Raw genomic sequence first — 23,092 nt, 5'->3', positions numbered from 1 at the left:
CCGACGGATGATGTGCGCTCCTTCAACGAGCACATCATTAAGATGGCAAGGGCCCTGGACATTGAGCTCTCCTACCCCGAGATGGAGGCTCGGGATCCTGTGGAACGTCGGGTGCATGGCCGAGTGCCCACGTCTCCCTCCATTCCGCTGCTGCCACCCCTCGAGTCCATCGTCCGGAGGTCGTGGGATGCGCCAGCCTCCCTCGTCTCTTCCTCCAGGAAGATTGAGTCCCTCTACTGGATCTCCCCGTCGAGTTGCTCTTGGTTGGCCGAGCACCCCAAGCAGAACTCGGCGATCGTGGAGGGGGCTCAGCAGGGCTTCGTCCCCAAGCAGGCAACTTCCCCAGTCGACCGGGAAGCGAAGAAGGTGGATGGTCTGGCCAAGAAGGTCTACTTGGCGGCGGCCCTCGTAGTCAAGGCAATCAACTATAACGCCTGCATGGGGGTGTACATCCAGACCCTCATGGAAGGGATCTCGCCACTCGTCCCGGACGTCCCAGATGAAACCCAGCGGCGCCTGGTAGAGATCCGTGATGAGGCCCATTCTATCGGCAGCTGGCTCATCACCGCTTCCAGAAACGTGGCTGATGTGCGGGATGGGCGATGTCGGCTTCGTTGGCTCTGTGCCGGCATGCGTGGCTGAGGGGCTCGGACCTCAATGCCAACGTCAAGTCAGCCATAGAGGACATGCCCCTGGATGGTAGCGGCCTCTTCCACGCCGAGACCGACGAGCGCCTGAACCGCAAGTTCAGAATGAAGGCGGCGGCCAAGAAGCACGGGATGTCATCGGCTCCCATCTCGCCCTTCAGAAAGAGGCAGCGCCTGTGGCAGCTGCAAGGTCAGTCACAGGGGACCTTCCAACAAGATCGGCAACTTCAGCAGCAGGGCTCCCAGAGACGCCGGTACCCCTCTCAGTCCTCCTCCTCCTCTGGCCGTCACAACTTTCCTTCCCGGTACCAAAAGTCCCACCGGCAGGACACCGACCAGGGGAAGAAGAGAGCCTGAAGGGTTGCAGCGCGCTTCGTCTCTCCTTCCTTGTTCTTTTTTGACATTTTAAGGCCCTTTGTCACCACCTGGGCCTCCATTATGACAGACTCGTGGGTCCTCAACATCGTCCGTAGGGGTTATGCCCTCGAGTTCCAAGAGCTCCCTCCAACCGGAGCCTTCATGTCCACTCACCCCTCGGACACCCTTCTCGACGAAGTGCGCACTTTACTGGATAATTGGGCAATCTCCCCTTTACCACCCGAGCAATGCTCCAGGGCCTTTTTCTCCAGGTACTTCACGGTACCGAAGGCGGATGGGAGCATCAGACGCATTTTGGACTTGAGGGAGCTGAACTTTTTCCTTGAATACCGCCGGTTACGAATGGTAACCTTGGCTTCTATTCTGCCGCTTCACCATCAGGGCCTGTGGTTCGCGATGGTCGACTTGAAGGATGCCTACTTCTTCCACATCGGAATTCGGGAGTCCCACCGGAGATTCCTCGCCTTCGCCGTCGGCTCCAACGCCTACCACTACAATGTGCTTCCCTTCGGCCTTGCCACGGCACCGAGCGTCTTCACGAAGTGCATGGCACCGGTGGTGGCATACCTCCATCAGAAAGGATTCATAGTCTTCCCATACCTGGACGACTGGTTGTTCGCCGCCGATTCCCAACAAGAGCTGCAGGAGGCAGTCTCATTCGCCTTGCACCTCTTGGACTCCCTCGGACTGGTCATCAACCGGGAAAAGTCCCACTTCACGCCAACCAGACAGGCCAAGTTCATCGGAGCCATCCTCGACTCCGAAAGATGCTCCGCCTTTCTCCCTCCGGACCGTTTCCAGGCATTGGTTGCAGCGCTGAGGCCTTGCATCTCTCACAGAAGGGTGAGGGCCAGAGACATCCAAGTGGCTCTGGGACACATGGCGTCAACGACGTTCGTGACACCGTGGGCAAGGCTTCGCCTCCGACCACTACAGTCCTGGTTCCTTTCGGTCTTCTCTCCGATGGAGGACCCTCCGTCCAAGTGGCTCATGGTACCGAGACCGGTGGCCGCTTCATTGAGATGGTGGCTGGACGGCCGCAACGTCTGCATCGGGATGCCCTTCCATCAACCTCAGCCTCAATTGACTTTGACTGCCGATGCTTCCCTGGAGGGCTGGGGCGCCCACCTGCTCGACCTGGTGGTCAAGGACAAGTGGTCGACCCAGGACAAGCATCTCCACATCAATGCTTTGGAGATGCTCGCAATCCAGAAGGCTTTGAGGGCATTCGAATTCGCTGTCGCAGGCAAGGTGGTCCTCCTGAGGATGGACAACACCACCGTGATGTATTACATCAACAAACGGAGGCACCAGATCCAAGAATCTGCTCGAGATTACTCTTCACATTTGGGACTGGTGCATCCAGAGACAGGTGCTCCTCCAGGCCATTCACCTTCCAGGAGAGGACAACGAGTTGGCGGACCACCTAAGCAGATCCCCTTCGGTGTGCCACGAGTGGAGGCTCCATCCGGAGACGGTCAGCGACCTGTTCGATCGGTGGGGAACCCCCCAAGTCGACCTCTTCGCGACCGAATGGAACAGCCACTGTCCCCAGTTCTGCTCCAGGAGGCGAACGGACAGATCCCTCGGAGACGCGTTCGCCTTTCCTTGGTCGGGAGAGCTGCTCTACGCCTTCCCTCCCTTCCCTCTCGTTATCAGGGTGGTGTCCAAGATGACAATGGACCGTTCGGATGCGATCCTGGTCACGCCGTGGTGGCCGAGACAACCCTGGTTCGCATCCCTTCTCCACCTCTCCAGGAGATGCTTCCTCCGCCTCGACTTCCGTCCGGACCTGCTGTCGATCCAGGACGGCCGGATCCTGCACCCGGACATCGAGAGCCTACCGCTGGTGGCCTGGAGAATCCAGCCCTAACCTCACTGCCGGACGCGGTGAGGACGGTGATCCTGGCTGCGCAGAAGCCATCCACCCAGCGGTCTTATGCCCTGTAGTGGAGGAGGTTTAGCCTCTTCCTTGATCGAAAGGGCTTGTCTCCTGCTCAAGTTTCCACTCCAGTGGTGCTGGAGTTTTTGATGGCGCTGTTGGATGAGGGGTTGTGCCTCACATCCATCAAGTGCTACCTCTCTGCCATTTGTTTCAGGTACCAGTTTTAGGGTAGGGCTTCCTTCTTTAGGGACACCTTGGTGAAGGGGTTCCTGAAGGGTTGTGCCAACCTGCACCCTCCTGTGTCGGTACCGGCCCCGGCTTGGAGCTTGGAGGTGGTGCTGGCCGCGCTCCAATCCAAGCCCTTTGAACCGATGGCCACAGCAGACTTGAGACTATTGACTTGGAAAACCGCTTTTCTTGTGGCCATCACCTCTGCCCGCCGTGCGGGCGAATTCTGTGCCTTGCGGAGGGACCAGCCCTTCCTGAGGTTTCACAGGGACAAGGTGGTCCTTCGGACAGACATTACTTTCTTGCCTATGGTTGTGTCTACTTTCCACATGTGTCAGGACATTGTGTTGCCTACCCTCGCTTCCAACCCGACTTCGGATGCGGAGCGAAGCCTGCACTCTCTTGATGTCAGGAGAGCGCTGGCGTTTTACCTAGACAGAACTGCTGCCTCCAGTCGGTCCGAGAGACTTTTCCAATGCTACTCGGAACTGAAGAAGGGGTTGCCCGTGTCTGTGCAGAGGTTTTCCAAATGGGTGGCTGGTACCATCCACCTCTGTTATGAACTGCTGGGCAAACCTCTCCCTGGCAGGGTACGGTCCCACTCCGCAAGAGCAGTGTCAGCATCCTATGCATTCCTGTCAGGCATTTCCTTGGAGGATGTCTGTAAAGCTGCTGTCTGGTCCCAGCCATTGACTTTTATAAAGCACCATAGGCTGGACACCAGAGCCATCCGAGACGCAGCTTTCGGGAGGGCTGTGTTGGTTTTAGGGTTGCATTGATTGCACTACTGATGGTTTGTGTTCCAGTTTTATGTACATAATGCCACTGTTTTTACATTCTGTTGAATGTTGGTTTGCACAATTCCAATGGGACGTCTTGCACGACCTTTGATTCTCAGGTTCTGCAATGTCATTGCTGTGTTGAGTTTGTGCATGAACAAAAAGACTGACTCTTTTTATGGTTCAAGGTGTTTATTGTTGCAATAAATATACCTTGGTTTACCATACCTTTGGTTTCAGGACACTCCCTCCGCCGCTACCTTAGCTTGTCAGTCTAAACCCATTTGTATGATTCGCAGAGACCACGAAGAAGAAGGACAGGTTGCTTACCTGTAACGGTATTTCTTTGAGTGGTCATCTGCGAATACATACAAATCCCACCCATCCATCCCCTCAGTGTCCTGCTCTTATTGGCTCTTTCCATCGCCTGCTTGGCGGAAAAATTGCGGAACTGGGGAAAGAGCGGGAAGGCAGGGGCCTTATAATGGGTGGGCGGAGTTACCGCCAAAAAGTTTCTATATGTTGCAAAATAAACTTTGCCCAGTGATTCCAGAAGTTTCCGAACAGCACTGCGCAGGCGCAGTGAAACCCATTTGTATGTATTCGCAGATGACCACTCGAAGAAATACCATTACAGGTAAGCAACCTGTCCATATATATAGTATTTTATAACAACATCCTTTAAACTAGGCCGACATCAAACGTCAAGCAACAGGGATAGCATCTTAATTCCAGTAAATTCAGTCCTTATTTCTTCCATTCCAAACATCAAGCAACCTAAGTTTTTTAGCCATTCATTTACCTGTCTTTTTTGCCAAACCTTTGCAGTTGCACCCAATAAGCATCAATAAGCAGAGTTGTGTGATAGAATAGGTGATTTTTATTTGTCCCCTGGGACAGTGTAATGATGTGCAACTTTGCACATCTTTGGGCAGATCAGATTTCCTCTTCAGATTTTGCAAAAATAAAGTCAAATTTCAGGAAACAAGATGAAGTTTAAGCTAAAGGTTGTTGAAGTCTGTGTTTGAGACAAATGATTAAAATGAACAATGCCACTGGCCATTAGTCCACCAATTAGCATATCATTTATAGTTATGGCAGGACCCATAAGAGTTAATGGAAAATTTAGGTGCATTAACAAATAGCAATAACATAATTATTACACTAAATGAGCAAGTATGACAGCTCTTTGTTCTTCAAATCAAGACAGTATGTATATATTTCTACATGAACATGTGATACTTGCAAAACTGCTTGTTTTGTTGTAAGTGCCCTGTGTCCCAGTTTTGGGAGAAGGGATGGATATAAATATTATCCTCCTCCTCCTTTATTGGAATAAAAAAAAAACCCTTCATAGTGAATCTCTGGACTTTATCCGTGTTATTCTCTCCTTCCAAAGATCTCGCTGAGTACCAGGTATCATCATAGTCTTTTAGAAGCTTCTCCCAAATACCATGTCTTCTCCAATAATTTTCCTGTAAATTTCAACATTCCAGCCTCCAAAATCTTGACTGTCTTTCATGAAAATCATGCAAATACGCTCTCCTTTTGAATGTTTCAGAAGTATCCGATGTTATTCCTCTGCTCTCTGTTGCTTCCAGTATATCCAATACTTTCCCCTCGTTCCTCTGAAATCACTTTTAAATCTCCAAAATCAACTTGGTCTGTCTCTAAAGCACCAACTGTTGTTCTTTCTTCACACTCCAATATCTCTCCTTGATCCTCCTCCATCTGATGCCCTTCTTCTCTTGTTTTCCAGAATATCAAATATTGAAAATCTAAAGTTCTTGAAGTCATTCTTCATCGTTTTAAGTTCCTCCCATGTTTTTTGCCAAATTGATGATCACATACTGTTTCACAGTTGAATTATTAGCATTCTTCTGTTTAACAAAAACCTGACATATATAACACTGTTGTCTCTACACCAACTCCTCAGATAAAGTGTTGCTTCTCTTATTATCCAGATTGCTTTTGATGGAATAGCTCTCCCAGACAAAATAACTCCACTTTTCTATAACAAACCCAGTCACTTTTCTTTCTCCCTTTACAAGAACAACCAATCTTCCAACTTAAAAATTACTTTCCGCCTTTTAATGTTACTATACCTTTGGTTCATTTGAAAAAAATTTTAAAAATCAAAATTACATTAAATTTTCTGCTTTCAAAACTCAATTTTAGAAATCTAAAAAATAATCTGAAACCCTCTCATATTAATATGGAAAACAGGAAACTCACCAAGGCATTGATTTGATGTGCTCTTTTAGCTTATGTTCAAACATTTCAAGATGTTTTAAAGAAATAAGAAAGTGAGATTGCAGGCTTAATGTGCTTACAAAAGACTTGGATGCAGTGGCATGAGCTCAAAGGAATTTGCTCCCATGAGCTTAGCAAGGATTCCAGACCCTGGTGGGTGATCTCTATACTCTCTCCTTCTTTGAGGAGAGTTTCACCAGCCAGAACTTGTTTCTATGCCAGTGATTATTGCTGTTGCTGCTACTCCTTTCACAGAACTCTGTGAAAAGATGTCAGCTGGCCATTGCCTCACTCAGAAGTCCCAGATCTGTGTAGGCTTGAAGAATCACATTTATAAATGGACTGCCTGTTTTTCTCTTGTTTGTCAGTCTTAAAACAAATAATTCCATAATTATTATTTTTGTTTTTCTTGAAAAATAAGGCTTCATTTAAAAGAAAACAATAGTTTGTTTTCCTGAACGTTTCCAATTTCTTTCTCATGCCTTCACATCTGTAATACTTATACCAGTTACAACTGATAATGATAATAATAATGAAAATAATAATAGTGATAACGTATCAACTGTAATGTAGCTGCTAAATGATATCCTAATTTGTGTGTGTATGTTTGTGCTGCTAGCTCCACAATGCTGTGGCTGAAATGGAAAAGGAAAAATTTGATCTTCAGAAGAAACATACAGAAAATATCCAGGAACTGCTGGAAGATACAAATGCACGTTTAAGTAAAATGGAAGCAGAGTATTTGGCACAAACAAAAGCAACTGTAAGTACTGTATAATAACGAGATATGAATATTTGCTTTATTAATATATCACGAAGCAGCACCTTTCTCAAAGCATACATATATACTGTTATAGAAAAGTGTTCCTTTAAAGAATTGTTCAAGGAAGAATATTGCTTCCTCTCACAAAACATAATATTGCGAGATTGAAAAATTATTTTATGTTATCATAGTACAGAACTAAAAGTAACAGTGACACTGCTTTATTAAAGAGATAGCTGAAAGAAACACTATTGTTTTCTTCCCTCCCACCCTGACTCACACAGATTTTCAGTTTGCTTTCATTTATGGTTTATGAATAGCCTCTAAAATATGGTGTAATATCCTAATTATAATTTATCCCACATCTACCCTAGCCTTGTTTGTTGCCATGCAGTTTTTCTATTTTTTGGAAGATGAAACCTATAAAATATAAAAACCTGTATACTAATATAATAATGCTGATACGGCTACTTAGCAGGTGCTCTTTAGCAATATATGCTTTACTGTATGATTGAAATAGATATCAACGTTTTTTTGTTGTTGATTTGAATACATCATGAGTACATCTAATGCTAATCAGGTGTTTGAGCTTATTTTTCAGTTTAAGTGTTCTTAGTATGGAATGTTTAACTTAACTTTTAAAACGTGATCTTTAAAGGCAAATTCTATCAAAATGATTAATCAAATGAGTAAGTACACTTTCCATAATATTACACAAATGAAATAGTATCCAAGAAAGGAGAAAAAAAGCCAGCAACAGTACCTGTGAAACATAGTTGAAGTCAGAACAAAGATAAACTAAGGGGCTGTATAGACGGGTGGCATGCAGTCGCTCCGTTCCTGGCTGGATCGGGGCCACAGCAGCCCCATGCCGCAGCCCCGATCCAGCTTCCTGCAAGCGTAAAGAACAGCCGTGTGGCTTTATGACACTCTTTCAGTACTGCATCATGTGCATGCTGCTCCGGAGGGGTGTCGTCATGGCATGTGCCATGTGTACCAGTGTGTGGCAAAATGGCACTCTGGAGGTGGAGTTAGGGCACGCGGTGTGCAGACGCTGTGCCCTAACCCCGCCCACAGGTCGGCACAAAGTGCCAGTCTATACAGGCCCTCAGCCAGTCAATATGAGTATCTCTATTAAATGCTGACCAAAACAAATGAGACTTCAAAGTCATTGTGAAATTTAAAGCCATTGTAAAGGTTAAAATTGAAGGTGCCAATCATGTGTCCTTGGGAGAGAGTTCCACAGATTAGAGTCAAAGTCTAACAAAGCCATGTTGCTAGTGCTAGTGCTAACTGATATTAAAGATGAGTCAAGAGTAAGGTCTCTGGTGCCAGTAATACGACACAAGCACATAAGTGCAGAACAGTTATCCTGTCTGAATGCAACTACTGCATGGGGAATTGTAGTGAAATACAGGCATATCTGTGGCCTGTTACAGACAGCCAAAATAAAGCTGCTTCGAGTCACAGTGGAGGTATAGTGTTTCAATGATGCATGCGTCCTAAGAGTCTAGAAGCCATACCAAAGCCACGCTCCAGTCCTTAGGGCTGGAGCGTGGCTTTGGTGCAACTTCTGGACTCTTAGGACGCATGCATCATTGAAACAGAATACCTCCACTGTGACTCGAAGCAGCTTTATTTTGGCTGTCTGTAACAGGCCTGTAAAAATTCGTTCTAGAAATCTATTTTCTCTAGCCGGATCAAAACTAGCATATCAGCTGAATTTGGTCAAAGGCAGCTCTAGCTACTACTGCCACCTTTGCTTCCATAGATAGCCTGGATTCCAGGAGAACCTCCAGGCTATGAATTTGGCCATTAATAGGAAGTGCAATCCCATTCCAAATGTATTGTACCTATTTATCCTAACTAGCTTCCTAACCCTAATTATCTCTGACTTACCTTTATTAAGATTCAGCCTGTTTCCAAATACCATCTCCAGATACTTCTTTAAGATTCTGTATTCTTCTGTACATCATAGGTAGAAAGGAGGGAGAGCTGCATGTTATCTGCTTATTGGTGTTATTGAAGCCTGGATTTCCAGATGACTTTCCCCTAGGGGTTTGAGTAAATGTTGCATAGAATGAAGGACATGTTAAAACTTTCAGATAGCTGTTTTCTTCAGCATTCTAGTTCTTTAAAAGACATCTTCTTATAATAGAGCTTTCTGTGACCTGGTGCCTTCTAGAGATGTTAGGTCACACCTCCCATCATCCCTAAACAGACAATTGGGTGTGGTGGCTCAAAATGATGAGAAGTCAAGCTGAATACAACTGAGGGGCAACAGGCTGGGGGACACTGCTGTAAAGACTACATTATGTATCTGTGTTGCTGCTTTGTAGAAGACCTAGCACATTATTTATTGTTTTGTCAGTTATATGGCTTTGTGAGAACAGTTTTTAAAAACCCCATAATGTGTCTTAATGTACTGGATAGTTAATAAATAATGTAGAGGTACTATTAGATAAGCATGAATGTATATCCTACCAAGTTGTATTGTTACTAACAGCAGCTACAAAAATCACACCAAGCATCCTAAAGAATGTTTCAGCGGGTTGCAAATATGATGTTTGTGTTAAATGAAAGTGAGGTAGCTGAAAGCTACTTTTCAGACATGTTAGCCTCTTTTATATGGTTTGTAGTATGCTGATAAGCAATAAACATTTTTCTTTCCTACTTGTATTTAATTAGTTCATTTTCAGACGAGTTGTTCAGTTAGACAAAAAACTGTTATATTTTCTTGAGGTGGCCTACTTTATGATCTACCAGTTAAACAGTGTATAGAGAGTGATAAAAAGGTATTTTTCAGAAGCTTGTGTATTAGCTTGTGTCCAGGCCAAATTTCTTCAAATTTGCCTCACATTCTGATAGCCATGAATTTTTATAAATAGAACCTCCTTGTTCATCTACAGCACGAGTTACTAATTCATTGACCAAATATTTTAGTTTTACAAAATAAAGAAATGATGCATATAAGAGGTGATAAGATATAGGCATTAATCCACCTTCTGATCACATGTTGGTGACTGGTACTCCTGATGGAAGGCCCAATATTGTTCTTAAGAATTTATATTGCAAGACCTCTAATTATTTGTCTTAATATTTTCCCATACCTCTGCTCCATATATAATCTGTGATATGACCTTTGCTACATAAACCCTTACAGTTGGCACAATTGCATTTCCACCCTTGACTCTAGCAAATTTTAAGACAGTTTGAATAGATCGTTGTGCCTTCAAATTTACAGATGTCAAGTGACTATTCCATGAGCCGTTTTTGGAAAAACAAACCCCTAAGTAGTTAAATGCTTGACTTGTTCCAGTTGAAACTCATTCAATATCCATTTATGTTTGGGTGGATGTTTGCCAAAGACCATAGCCTTTGTTTTTGTATAGTTCACATAGAGTTGTTCTTTGTTACATACTTCCCCAAAAGTTTTCAATAATCTTCTCATACCTATTAAATGTTGTGCCAAAAGGATCATATCATCTGCATATAGTAGAATATTAATTTTCTGATTTCTCAAGTGTAGTCATGCTGGCCACATGACCATGGAATAGCCTCTGACAATACTGGCTCCCTCAGCTAAGTAATGGAGAGGAGCCCCGTCTCCTACAATCAACACAACTAGACAATCTTGTCAAGGGAAAACCTTTATCTTTATTTTTTCTACTGCAAATTCAAAACAACCAATTGTGGTTGCTGCTCCCTTTGCACCCAGTCACCTGGGGAGCAGCAGCCAAGCAGCTGGCTGAATAGAGACCGAGAAGCTTCTTGCTTGTGCCACCTTGCAGCTAAGGTTGGCACAGGCAAAGGCTTCTCGGTTGCTGGTTGACTGACTGCTCAGTTGCTTCTCCCTTTGCACCCTGTTATCCTGGGATCAGCAGTTAAGCAGCTGGCTGAGCAGTGTTCGAGAAGCCTCTCACTTGTGCCAGCCTTGCATCAAAGACAAGTGCAGAGAAGAGGCCTCTTGGTTGCTGCTCAGCTGCTGCTCCCAGGGTGACCATGTGCAAGGGAGAAGCTTCTCCCAAGAGAGGAGGGACTCTCAACCCATCATTGGGGCAGAGAAAGACACAGGTGGTGCGGATGTAGGGAGTTTACAGAGGCCACATGCTCTGAACTGGAGACTGGTGTGGGCCAGAAAGGGAGAAATGTTAACTACTGGGGACTCTTTCTAAGGATCAAACCCAGAGACATGCCTTCTCCACACAGCTTCTACTCTCCCACACACAAAAAAGTTTCTTCTGTTACCTCGTCTCTCAGCCTGTCTGATGAAAGAAAGCAGGGGAAGCAGTATAACTCCATCCTGCTAGCCAAGTCCCAGCAAAGCTCACAAAAGTCAGGCAGGGCCCCAAATATGACAGCTCCTTTTTTCCACCACTTCTCCCCCATCATCATGTGCTCTAACTCCAGTCTGTCCCAGAATGGTGCTGCTCTGAGCTACAGAAGCAGTGCCCTGCCCAAGCCTCGCATAGGTTTCCTGATTGCCACTACTAGCAAAAGGACATCAGTAAGGGAGTGAACTGAAATGGGCAGGCAAAGAGTGGGAGGCATCACCACACAAAATTGCTGCCAAAGCGTCTTGAAGCTGCCTATGTCTGGGCAGCTGCCAGGCTTCCAGCCAGCTTCAGGAAGTCATCAGAGTATGCAGCTTATAAACACCGCATTCTGATGATGCCCTGAAGGCATCTTTAACGGGCCTCCTGTTCTGGCCTTACATCAACATGGTCTCTTGAAAGACCATGACCACCATTGAATGCTTTCATGGTGCTGTGATAGCTTCACCCATAGTGCTGTGATAGCTTCACTCATTTTATCGCTGTTGAGGACACAGATAATGTTTTTGGGCCTTAGGGACATGCAGAATGGAATAGTGGCCCACCTACGACAGGTAAAGAATCTAATGGTGATTGATGGTGAGGGACTAGATGTAGCCTAAGTGGCACAAGTTGGGATAGGTGGGTATCCCTTGTGTGAAGCCTCCTTAGAAGAATATATTCAGAAAGATTCCTCAGTTAAATGGGAATCAATTTTTCTCATCCTGCAAGACCATCTATAACTCTCACTTTTAAAATTTAACCAAGCAGACAGAGAATAAATCTATTGCATTATTATGGCTCTCATTTTTGCACAGGTGTCTTTTTGTCCTCTTCTGGGTCACTTTTGAAATTTTATGCTTGGTTTCTAAGGTAAGTGTTTGTGTGTAAAATCAAGAAGTCCCTTTTGACATTTTCATCAGTGTGGCACCTTTAGAGAAGTGATCATTTGCTTGATGTTGCCTATAAAGCTTGCTGAAACTCTTAAGATTCTGTTACTAATGAACACTGAATTGGAAAAAAAAATTAGCATTCAGACCTTGTCATAGGTAACGATAAATATGGCAAGAAATGGACACAGTCTGTCAGCAGGATTGAATTTAAGAACCATCAAAAGCAGACACATCTTGCACAGCAGCTCCTGATTTTAATAATTAAACAAGGTAGAGTTCAAGGCATGGCTTAAGATGAAAGACTAGACTGTCACTGAAAATTAGTTTCTCCTTTCTTATTATTTCAGACTTCTTTTTTTTCCCTATTCCTTTTTCATGAGTTTTATTCTATTAAGAGTGGCATTGGTTGAGCACAAGTGAATTTTGCTGAGTGATGAGACTTGGCCAACCTTGCAGATGCATACTTCCATTGTACGTAGGTCTATTTCTGGTTGAAAAAGAAACACTTAAACTTGTTAAAATCTAGCAGCAGTTAAACTTCTGTTGCATATAGCTTGCTACCATGTTTTCAAAAGGTGTTCATTCTCTTAACAAGCCACTTATTAAACTATATAGTCTTTGTGTTTTCAGTATTTTACTATTTATAACCAATGAAATTATTATAATTTGGCAACTAAGTGAGTGAGGTTTTTTTCAAAAATGAAATAGAAGGTGTGACACCTACGCAAGAATCCATATGGTTTTCCCCAAGGGATCATACAAATAGAATACTTTTTTTTAAAAGTAGAAGAAAGGAGAAATGTGAACGTTTTAAATACCTGATGATTCACAGCTTTTTAACAGATACAATTGAACCTTCATATCAATGGATTCTGCCTCAACTGTTTCAACTATTCATGGCTTGAAATATATTTTTTTCAAAAAATCCAGAAACAAACCTTGAATTTTCCATTTTATATAAGGGACACCATTTTACTATGCCAATGCATATAATGGGTCTTGAGCATCCATGGATTTTAATATCCATGGGGGATCCTGGAACCAAACCCCAGTGGATACCAGAGGCCCATTGTATGGGCAGTTTGAATAAAAAAGTGGTTTTACATAGGTTAGATGTTACCTTCAGAACCTGTTGTGCAAGGGAACAGTTCCCTGGCTCAGTTAGGCACATGCATTGTTTTTATACTTTAGAAACATTGCCGTATGTGGGGTGAGTGAGTTAAAGTGGTCAGGAATTGGAAATTTTAAATCAGATAAGTTTTACTCAGGAAATGAAGGTCTAAGAAAAAATGGGTAGTATTAATAGTAGGGAGAATTGTAGCAAAAGCAGTCAAATGCAAATTCTCACCAAATCATATCAATAAAGATGTCAGGGAAAGTCCATAAATATAGTATAACCATAATCCAAGTTTATGCTCCAATTACAGAGGCAGAAGAAAACTGAAAGATTCTCAGCCAGGGGAGAAGGAGCCATCCAGGAAGGGGTTAACTCCAAGCACTGTCCAGGTGAAGCAAGAAATCTTATGTTCGTTTGCGAGATTTAATTTCCTGATCTCTAGCTACCTCTCCTCAGTTCTTTGCCTTGCCTCACCCAGGAAAAGTCATAAGCAAGCTCCTCCATCTTGCTCTTTTCTTTTTCTGAGTTCTACATCCTTTTCGCCTCCTCGCACCTCCATTTCATTGTTGTGTCCAGCCACTCCACCCTTCTAAGTTTTTTTTTAAATTGCATGCCCCCCTCAGGTGGAGGTAATGAGGGAGGCTAAAGTGAAATTGAAAGTTCCCTCAATCTCTAAGCCCTTCCCTACTAGGCAAGGTTGTTTTGAAAGAGAAATTAGACCACTTCTAGCTGACTTCTAAAGGAGCTGCAAGGACGTATGCTTGATGCCAGTCCCCCTCCAGTGACTTCCTCTGCCAGAGCCTTTGTTGCAGTGAGGGTGTTTGATGTGGAAGAAAATCCTCACCAAGGGGAAAACAGTGCTGCTTCTGACCCAGGCAGGACTGAGGCTTCTGATCTTTCTTTCCTCCCCTTAACTCAAAGGTCAGCTCCTGAAAGCCTCTCCAGGACTGATGAGCAAATAAATGATGGAGACGATTGTAGTTTCTGCTACAAACTCTCCTTCAGAACTGCCCCAGGGGAGATGAGACCTCTTTTTACTCATTTTACCTTTACAAATGGAGGCTATTCCCAAGTAATGGCCTTCCCAAAGGCAACCATGTGTTCATTCACATGGTGATGGCCATTTTGAATCAGGTGTACAAAGTGGCCATTTTGAATCATCAGATCAGGCATGCCCTATGCTTTTCTAAGGCGGCTAGAGGCAAGGGGCTGCCACTGCCACTTCCTCTTCGTCCTCCTCCACCTTTTCCTACTGCCTTCTCCCCCTCTTCCTCCCTACTCTTACACTGCCGTTGCTGCTGCGTCTTCCTCCTCCTCTTCCTCCGCCTCAATGTAGGCTTGCCATCCGCCGATGCTCAAATCCGTGGATGGTAAGTCCATGGATACCGAGGGCGGACTGTAATCAGGTTTACTGAAAAGAAAATGCAGCAGATAAAACTGGTAGCAAGTGCTCTGAGCTACCAAGAACATTTATAACTGAAATGGCAGTATTACCGTAGATCTGAGTCTTCCTTTAGGGGAAGTGCTGTTCCAGGACAGGATATATCCAGGGATGTCACTAGGGGCATGTGGGTGCGGTGTGACCCCATTGCTCCCCAAATATCTGCCTTTTGGCAGAAACAGGCTGTGGCATTAGCCTGTTTCTGCCAAATGCTGGAAGAAATGGTGTGAGTGGAGCGAGGCTCAGTTGGAGGAGAAAGGAAAAGTCCCATTTTTTTTAATAAAATTAAAATTAATTTTTTTCAAATAATATTAAAATATTATTTTTAAAATTCTTTAAAAACATCGTATCTCATCAAATTATTTCTTTAACCACAAGAAACTACGCACCAGTAAATACATTTAGGCTGTGCGTATATTGTAATTTAAAGGTACAGTTTTAATCTTGCTAATTGTTTATGTCACAAATATTGCCAATAGATTCAGTGATGTATGGGAATTAGGATTTATGAGTAACATTAATACAAAAAAACATGACTAAGGATTTTGTATGGTGTAGTATGGGAAGAGGTCAATGGGGAGCTGACACCATGAGTTACCGTGCAGGATGATGCCAACCCAATGACGCTACTGGCTATATCCCAACTTGTATTTTTAACATGTTGATTTTAACAAGTTACTACACTAAAACTCTTACCAAAAAGGAGATGATAGATCCCTCCCATAATTTTAATCCTTCTCATCCTTATTCTTGGGCCTGTTACAGACAGCCAAAATAAAGCTGCTTCAAGTCACAGTGGAGGTATGGTGTTTCAATGATGCATGCGTCCTAAGAGTCCAGAAGTCGCACCAAAGCCACGCTCCAGCCCTAAGGACTGGAGTGTGGCTTTGGTGTGGCTTCTGGACTCTTAGGACGCATGCATCATTGAAACACCATACCTCCACTGTGACTCGAAGCAGCTTTATTTTGGCTGTCTGTAACAGGCCTTAGATTTGCAGATAAGGAAAAAAGCTACACAAATTCTTGAAAACTCATTTTCTTTTCACCAACCCATCTCTTTTATTTTTCTCTCTCCACTCCAATCTCACTACCTTATTGGTGTTTTCTGAAATAAGAACCTGCAGGTTTGAGGTGTTTTATGCGACGAGAACCTGCTAGTTATAGGACAGAGATAACTTTGGTAACCTTGGTGGAGGACCTACACAGAAAACTCGACACAGGCAGTGTACCCTTGTTGGTTCTACTGGACCTCTCAGCGGCTTTCAAAACCATCAGCCACAGTACCTTTCTGGGTCACCTCTCTGGGATGGGGCTTGGGGGCACTTGTTTTACAGTGGCTTCAGTCTTTCTTGGAGGGGTGAACTGGTGGTGCTGGTGGATACCTGTTTGATATCTTGGCCATTAGTCTGTGGTGTCCTTCAGACCTTGGTTCTGGCCCCAATGCTGTTTAAGATCTACATGAAACTATTGGGTCATGCAGAGTTTTGCAGTTCAATATCATCAGTATGCTAATGACACACAACTCTATCTCCCCATTCCATCTGATTGCAAGGGAGCTGCTTCAGTCCTAACCCAGTGTCTGCTGTCAGTAATGGACTGGATGAGGGTTAACAAATTGAAACTTAATCCAGAGAAGACAGAAGTGTTGGTTGTCAGTCAGAAGGCCCATTGAGAAATGGGGATTCAACCTGGATCCCCCCGATAAATCACAGTTTCGCAGCTTGATATGTTCTAAACACAGATCTGAACCTGGAGGCCCAGGTTTCAGTTGTGGCAAGAAGTGCTTTTGCACAGTTAAAACTAGTGCACGTACTGCACCTGTTCCTTAAGAAGCCAGATCTAGTTAGTGTAAGACCTTGATTATATCCTATGTGGACAATTGTAACGCACTCTATGTTGGGGTGCCTTTGGAAGCTGTTCAGAAACTTCAGTGGGTCAAAAATGCTGAAGCCACGCTGTTGATCGGGGCTGGGTAAAAGATAATGTATTTCCCCAGTTAAAACAGCTGCATTATCTATTGGGCCATTTCTGGGCAAAATTCAAAGTGCTGGCTTTGACCTTTAAAGCCCTAAATATCTTTGGTCCATGCTGTCTGAAAGACCATGTTTCTTTATATAAATCAGCATGAGACCTAAGATCTGCAGGGAGGACTTTCTCTCTGTACCACCAATTTTATAGGCACAGTTGGTGAAGACTTGTGAGAGAGCTTTTTGCATGGCTCTTCCTAGCTGTGACACTCCCTTCTAATGGAGGTTCAGTTGGCCTCCTCCCTGCTCTCTTTTCACCAGCAGGTGGATGTCTGGCTTTTCAACAGTAAATTTTATGGAACTGTAGTGTATGTGTATGGATAAAAGATATGCTGTTTTCTCATCCCTTTATTTTATTTTATTTTATTTTTATTGAAACCATGTTTTAAATTTAAGTCTTTTAACTGTTTTCTAGCATCTTTTAATAACAATCATATTTAATTCCTTTTAAACTTTTTAAATACTTTAGTTTTTTAGCTGTATCTTTTAAAATTATTGTAAACCACCTTGAAACCTGTTTGGGAGAAAGGTGGAATATAAATTCAATAAACAAATTAACTACCATATCTTTATGGTTCCCATCTCTCACTCATAGAGTTAGTCTGAAAAGATGTCACGGCCAGTGTTCACAGAACACAGAGAACGATCAAGAAAAAAATCAAGGAGTTGTGCTCATCTGTCAAGAGAGAGCAAGGTCTGTTTGTTTGTTTTTAAAATTAAACCTTAGCTGAAACTCAGATTGGAATCTGTTTAAAGCAGAGGTGAGCAATGGTCTATAGACGGCTTGTGATCCTTGTGATCCTAAGTGTGGCAAGGCTTCCAGAGCCCTGAGATCTCCCCTCCCCTGCCAAGTTTCATTTTAAAATTCAGGCTGTAGTGGTTTGCTTTCCCCAGTACAGTGGACCCTTGTTAGACGTTGGGGTTTGGTTCCAAGATCCCCCGTGTATAACAAGTCCCATTAAATATAATGACATAGCAAAATGGTGTCCCTTATAAAAAATGGAAAATCAAGGTTTGATATTTGAAATTTAGACTTTTTTGAAACATTTTCAAACTGTGTATGCTTGAATCTGTGTATAAAAAAATCAGTGTTTAAGAAGGGCCGACTGTATAATGATACACTCCAAAGGGTCCACGTAGGATCCTGCCCTTCATCTCCTAAAAGAGCACTCCTAATTTGAGTCTGATGTGATTATTAAAATCTTCCAGGTTAGGTGTCTTGGGTTTTTATACACTGCTTCAGAGGCCATCTTGCACAATGGGCAGTAGTTGGCTGGTATATCTGGAGAGTCCCTGGTAGTCTCTTTGGTTCAGCAGATAAAGATTTAGGATTATTGGTGGGAGAACTGCCTTCATTGGCTATCAATAGAATGCTCAGATTCTTCGACGATTTAAGACCCTGCAGTGTTTTGTATCTAGCATCCTGAGTGTTTCAAAGCATACCCTTCATATCAGAAGGTTCTTTGAGGCAGCTGCCCTCATCAGATGCTCAGCTGAAAGCAAAATACTTCCATGAAAACCTTATTTCACCTTCTCTTTAAGACATTAGGTTCCATTATCTACGATCATGACTACTATTTCTAATAATAGTGGCCATGACCAGGAGATTTGGTGACTTCAGAGGACTTTGGAGAGGGAGTTGTGCTTTTTTCATTAAAATAAGTTAATTTTGTGCCCTGAGAGTTACTACTTTTTGACATGCCATTTATTACCTTTGGCTCTCAGAGAGAAACTTAACTTCTGTACTTACTGGTGAATTTTTATTATTCTCAAGGGGAGGTGGATACCTGATCCTTTCCTGTATCTCTGTGCTATTTGTACAGTCGCCTCTGTCAGGATTTGAAGGGTTAAAACACAGCACACAGGGAAATGCTTGATGTGTGTGTGTGTGTGTGTGTGTGTGTGTGTGTGTTTGGCCATGAGCATTCAGCACAGTGGCAAGGCTGATCACCCACAGCTGATGCTCATTGGGCCAAGGACTCTTCAGTGTCCAAGTGCACGTAGCCATGGATGATGAAACATGTGTCTGGATTGCAAAGGAGACACATGACATGGCTACACACCTGAACTCACTGGGTTTGGGAGACCACATGGTCTGGAGTCTATATAAACCCAGGGGTTGCAAGGGTGTGGTGTGGGTTTGAAGTAGGAGTTGGATTGGTATGTTTTGGAGTTTTGGAGATCTAGTTTTGTATTATAGCACTGTTAATAAAGAGCACTTTGGGGACTTTTGTTTCTCTGGTGGTTTATCAGAAGAAGCTACAGCATCGGTTTGCTGTGTGTCCCTGGAGGTTCCTGCATTGCTGCAGTTCCTGGAAGACATCCAGTTGCTGTCATCCCAACTTGGACTTTGGAGCCACGCTTCGGCTTCTGGAAATTTGCCAGCTCTGCTCCAAGGGTCTGATTTAACCCCAGGACTCGTTTGAGTTGCTGACAAGGGTTGTTGGACCCCAGCAGTTGCGCTGACAGCCTCTCCTAATTTGCGTAAATGAGATCCATGACTCTGTTATTCGCAGAGGGGCGACCTCTATCATTTCTAATGTCGTGTGTGCCCAGGCCGTATCCTATTCAAGTCTGTGAGGCTTGAATACCCTCCGTTTTCGCGGGGCGGTCTTGAATGGATCCCCCACACAGACGGAGGGCCAACTGTATTTATTTCCATCTCTTCTAGGGAAAGGGGAATAGCCGTTTCATTTTCTCCAGTGTAATTTATCTCTATATGACAGGTTGCAGCCAAACCCTAGAAACAAAATTTTATCTTACTCTAAAGTGATCCAGTTGTGATGTCAAAAACACAGAGATCATTGCTTTGTAATCTGGAGCTTGATAAAGTGGGTTTTCACTATACAAAGTCACATTTGGAATTATGATTGCATCCAGGGAGCCCTGGTGGCGGAGTGGTTAAATACTGGTACTGCAGCCACAACTTTGTGAGTTCGGTCCCGTAGGGGCTCCAGGTTGACTCAGCCTTCCATCCTTTCATAGGTCAATAAAATGAGTAGTCAGTTAATAATAATAATAATAATAATAATAATAATACATTATTTATTTATAGCCTGCCCAATCACAAAGAATCCGGGCGGTTTACAACAGTAAGAAAAATACATAGCAATAAAAATAGAAATAAAATAATAAAATTTTATTTCAGCCAACAGGCCATTAAATGACAAAGTATATATAAAACATGTAAAACATTTAAAACATATAAAACTTATGGAAATAAATCTATAAAATAGATATTCATAACATACTCATGAAATATACATTTATGTATATACAAAAGCGCTCTCAGATATATTGAATAATATTAAGCCATAAAACACAGAACCAGGGTAGATATTTACTTGGGTATACAAAATGCAAGAATAATATTAAGCCATAAAACACAGAACCAGGGTAGATATTTACTTGGGTATACAAAATGCAAGAGACAAGACTGTTCATTTAGTTTGAATCATAATCTTACGTATTTTGCAATAAAAATAGAATAAAAATAACATAACAATTTACAATTATAATAAATAGCAAGAAGAGTGCATAGCAAATAACAACAATAATAGCAATAAAAACTGCATAACAATTAACATATCAAATCAATACAATTTAAAATTAATCCCCAGAATACATAGCAAATAAACAATAACAACAAATAACAACAAATCATATTATCAATAAATAGCAAAAACTGACAATGTCCTGTTTTAGCATTGGAAGTGGAATGAGTGGGTATAGGCATTGTTTTCATCTTGGATATTATTGTAACTTTGATGTATTTTATTGTTGTAATCCGCCTGGATTCTCTGTGAGCAGGCTAGAAATAAATCATCATCATCATCATCATCATCATCATCATCATCATCATCATCTCTCTCATGGCAGCCAGAATACAATACAGTGCAAAATGCAAGACGACAATAACAACAAAAACTGGTCTCTTATACCCCCTCAAGCATTAACTAAGAATAACAATAATAATAACATTCCTTTCAGGCTGGAGCAGTCTTCCGGAGGGCTGGGGAGCCAGTGTTATGTATGCTACTCTCTTGCCATGCCCCCAAAACAGCTGGAACCCTGGGCAAGCTGGAACAGTCTTCCGGAGGGCTGGGGAGCTGGTGTTAAGTTGCTGGCCTGGTGTTTCTAGGGGTGGGGCAGCTTTATAGAGTGCTGCTTAAAAGCCATGCCTCGGTTGTTGTGCCTCTGCTGCTGAGTCCTGGCAGATGTTAAAGGGAGACAGATACCTTCCCAGCCTGGTGTCTCTCAGCCTCAGTTGCTAGCCTTGTTGGGGACAATTGGCTAACAGGTTGTAAACCTTTGTGAAGTCGAAAGTTTTCATGGCCGGCGTCCATAGTTTTCTGTGGGTTTTCCGGGCTTCTTCAGACCTCTGAAGATGCCAGGCACAGGTTCAGGAGAATGGTCAGGAATAAGTTATACCAGAACGCAGCCACATAGCCCGGAACACCCACAGAAAACTATACACTGTAAATGGCTTAGAGTTCTTAGTTCACTGTAGAGTGGTATAGAAATGTAATGTGCTATTGCTATCATTTAGATCTGCTGGTGGGACTCATCCATCACTGCAAGGACCCGTGTAAATCCTGGGTATAGTTTGTACATCTGATTCAAGGATAGTAACTTCTTCTATTCATATGGTCACATGGTTACTAATGGTTGGCATACAGGCTTCTCAATGTGAACACACTTCCAGTCTCTTCATTAACAAAACAATTGTTTATCTGTATCTCTAAGCCTGAAGAGATTCAGTTTGACTTCTAAAATATATTAAACTCTGCTTTGATTTAATACATTTTTAGGTGGCATAAGCATTTTAGATATAATTTCTAGTAGGGACATAATTCCCTATATATGTTCCTTTTAATTTTGAAGATCACGTGGAGAGACTCGAATCCATGTTTTCTTTATACATGAAATACAGGCTTAATATAGTTTCTGACAGGGTGCTTGCTCCCACAATGTTAGAGTTCAGGCACAAAGTTTTAAAAAAATTCTAATGGATTAAAATGATTATGCTTTACCCCGTCCCCCACCTTTACAATTTTACTATATCAACTATTTCTTAAAATTTACTGTGTATCCCCTTGAATATTTCTCAGCATGTTCTTTAAAATTGATGACTTTTTGGGAAAGCTGCTGGATATGTATTAATCTCTAGAAGGTAGATCTGTTGCCCTCAGTATTATTGAAATAGGATGATAATTTGGGACTTCACAATTATCTCTGCTATGTGTGGTTTTTTTTTAATAAGCAAGGGTTCTCTTGACCCTATTCTTATTTTGACTCTTGATTTTTTTTTTTCTTGCTAAATTCCCTCCAACTAGTGAAGTGGGATATCCTCTTGAGCTTATCATATGGTCAGATCTGCTGAATACAGGATGTCTGGAAGCTACTGTTTATCAAAAGCTGGATAGTAATCTCTTCTGGCTACACTGCAAATCCTATAATTGGAAAGAAAAATGTGCTTGACTCTGTCTAAACAAATATAGGCTTTAAAACTGTGTTAAGACCAACTTGAAAGAATATATTTCAAAAATACATTGCAAATGTGATGTTTGTGATTCAGAAAATATAATGTAATAGGCTTTTCCATCTCCTGCTCACATCACTTAGTCAGAAATTACTCTAAAGTAGCAATGAGTTAAGTAATACAGTGGAGCCTCTCCTTACGCGGGGGATCCATTGCGGACCCCCCCCCCCCACATAAGTCAAATTCCGCATAAGCACAAGTCCGATTCAATAGAATGGGGCTTGTGTTTGTGGTGGCGCAGCGTGCACCCCATTCATTTGATTGCAGTGCAGCTTCCGCATAAAGTGGAAGCCGTATATGGTGCGCCCGTGTGTGGAGTGGGCGCACTGTACAGTGGGTCCTTGTTCTCTGCTGGGATTGGTTCCAGGAAACCCCATGGATAACAAAATCTGTGGATGCTCAATTCCCATTAAATACAATGGCACACTAAAATGATGCTCCTTATACAAAATGGAAAATCAAAGTATGCTATTTGGAATTTATACTTTTTTTAAAATAATTTCAAGCCGTGAATGCTTGAATCCGTGGATAAAAAAGTCTGTGGATAAGGAGGGCCGACTATAATTGAAAATATGTATATCTTCATATTCTTCCTTCACATTAGTCTTCATTGGCATAAAAAGTTTGATCTGAGTACTCTATGACCTTACATAGATTTGTTATTAATCAGTATTGGTGACTGGAAATTTCACCCAGCAAAGTCAGAAGCCTGCTGGGGGAAAAAGAGAGACAGAAAAAACAACAACCCCAGAGTACTCATACCCTCTTCCAACAGGTGGCTGCTTTGCCATGATGGATTTAGAATAACGCTGCCTTCTCCTTACAT

The 23,092-nt window shown here is 42.9% G+C and overlaps 1 protein-coding gene across 11 annotated transcripts in view; it reads left to right on the top strand.

Annotated features, from left to right (window-relative positions):
• The window catches only part of CEP112 (centrosomal protein 112), a 402,980-nt gene that overhangs the window by 104,305 nt on the left and 275,583 nt on the right, over positions 1-23,092 (top strand). For all 11 annotated transcript variants that reach the window (XM_089540765.1, XM_089540791.1, XM_089540808.1 and 8 more), the window contains one exon: positions 6,790-6,933. In XM_089540765.1, the coding sequence (XP_089396891.1) occupies positions 6,790-6,933 (144 nt within the window). The remainder of the gene's footprint in view (positions 1-6,789; positions 6,934-23,092) is intronic.

Source organism: Sceloporus occidentalis, unplaced genomic scaffold, assembly GCF_023333645.1.
Source record: "Sceloporus occidentalis isolate IW3139 unplaced genomic scaffold, rSceOcc1.0.p SCAF_1, whole genome shotgun sequence".
NCBI lineage: Eukaryota > Metazoa > Chordata > Lepidosauria > Squamata > Phrynosomatidae > Sceloporus > Sceloporus occidentalis.
This window is presented reverse-complemented; position numbering and strand designations above follow the sequence as displayed.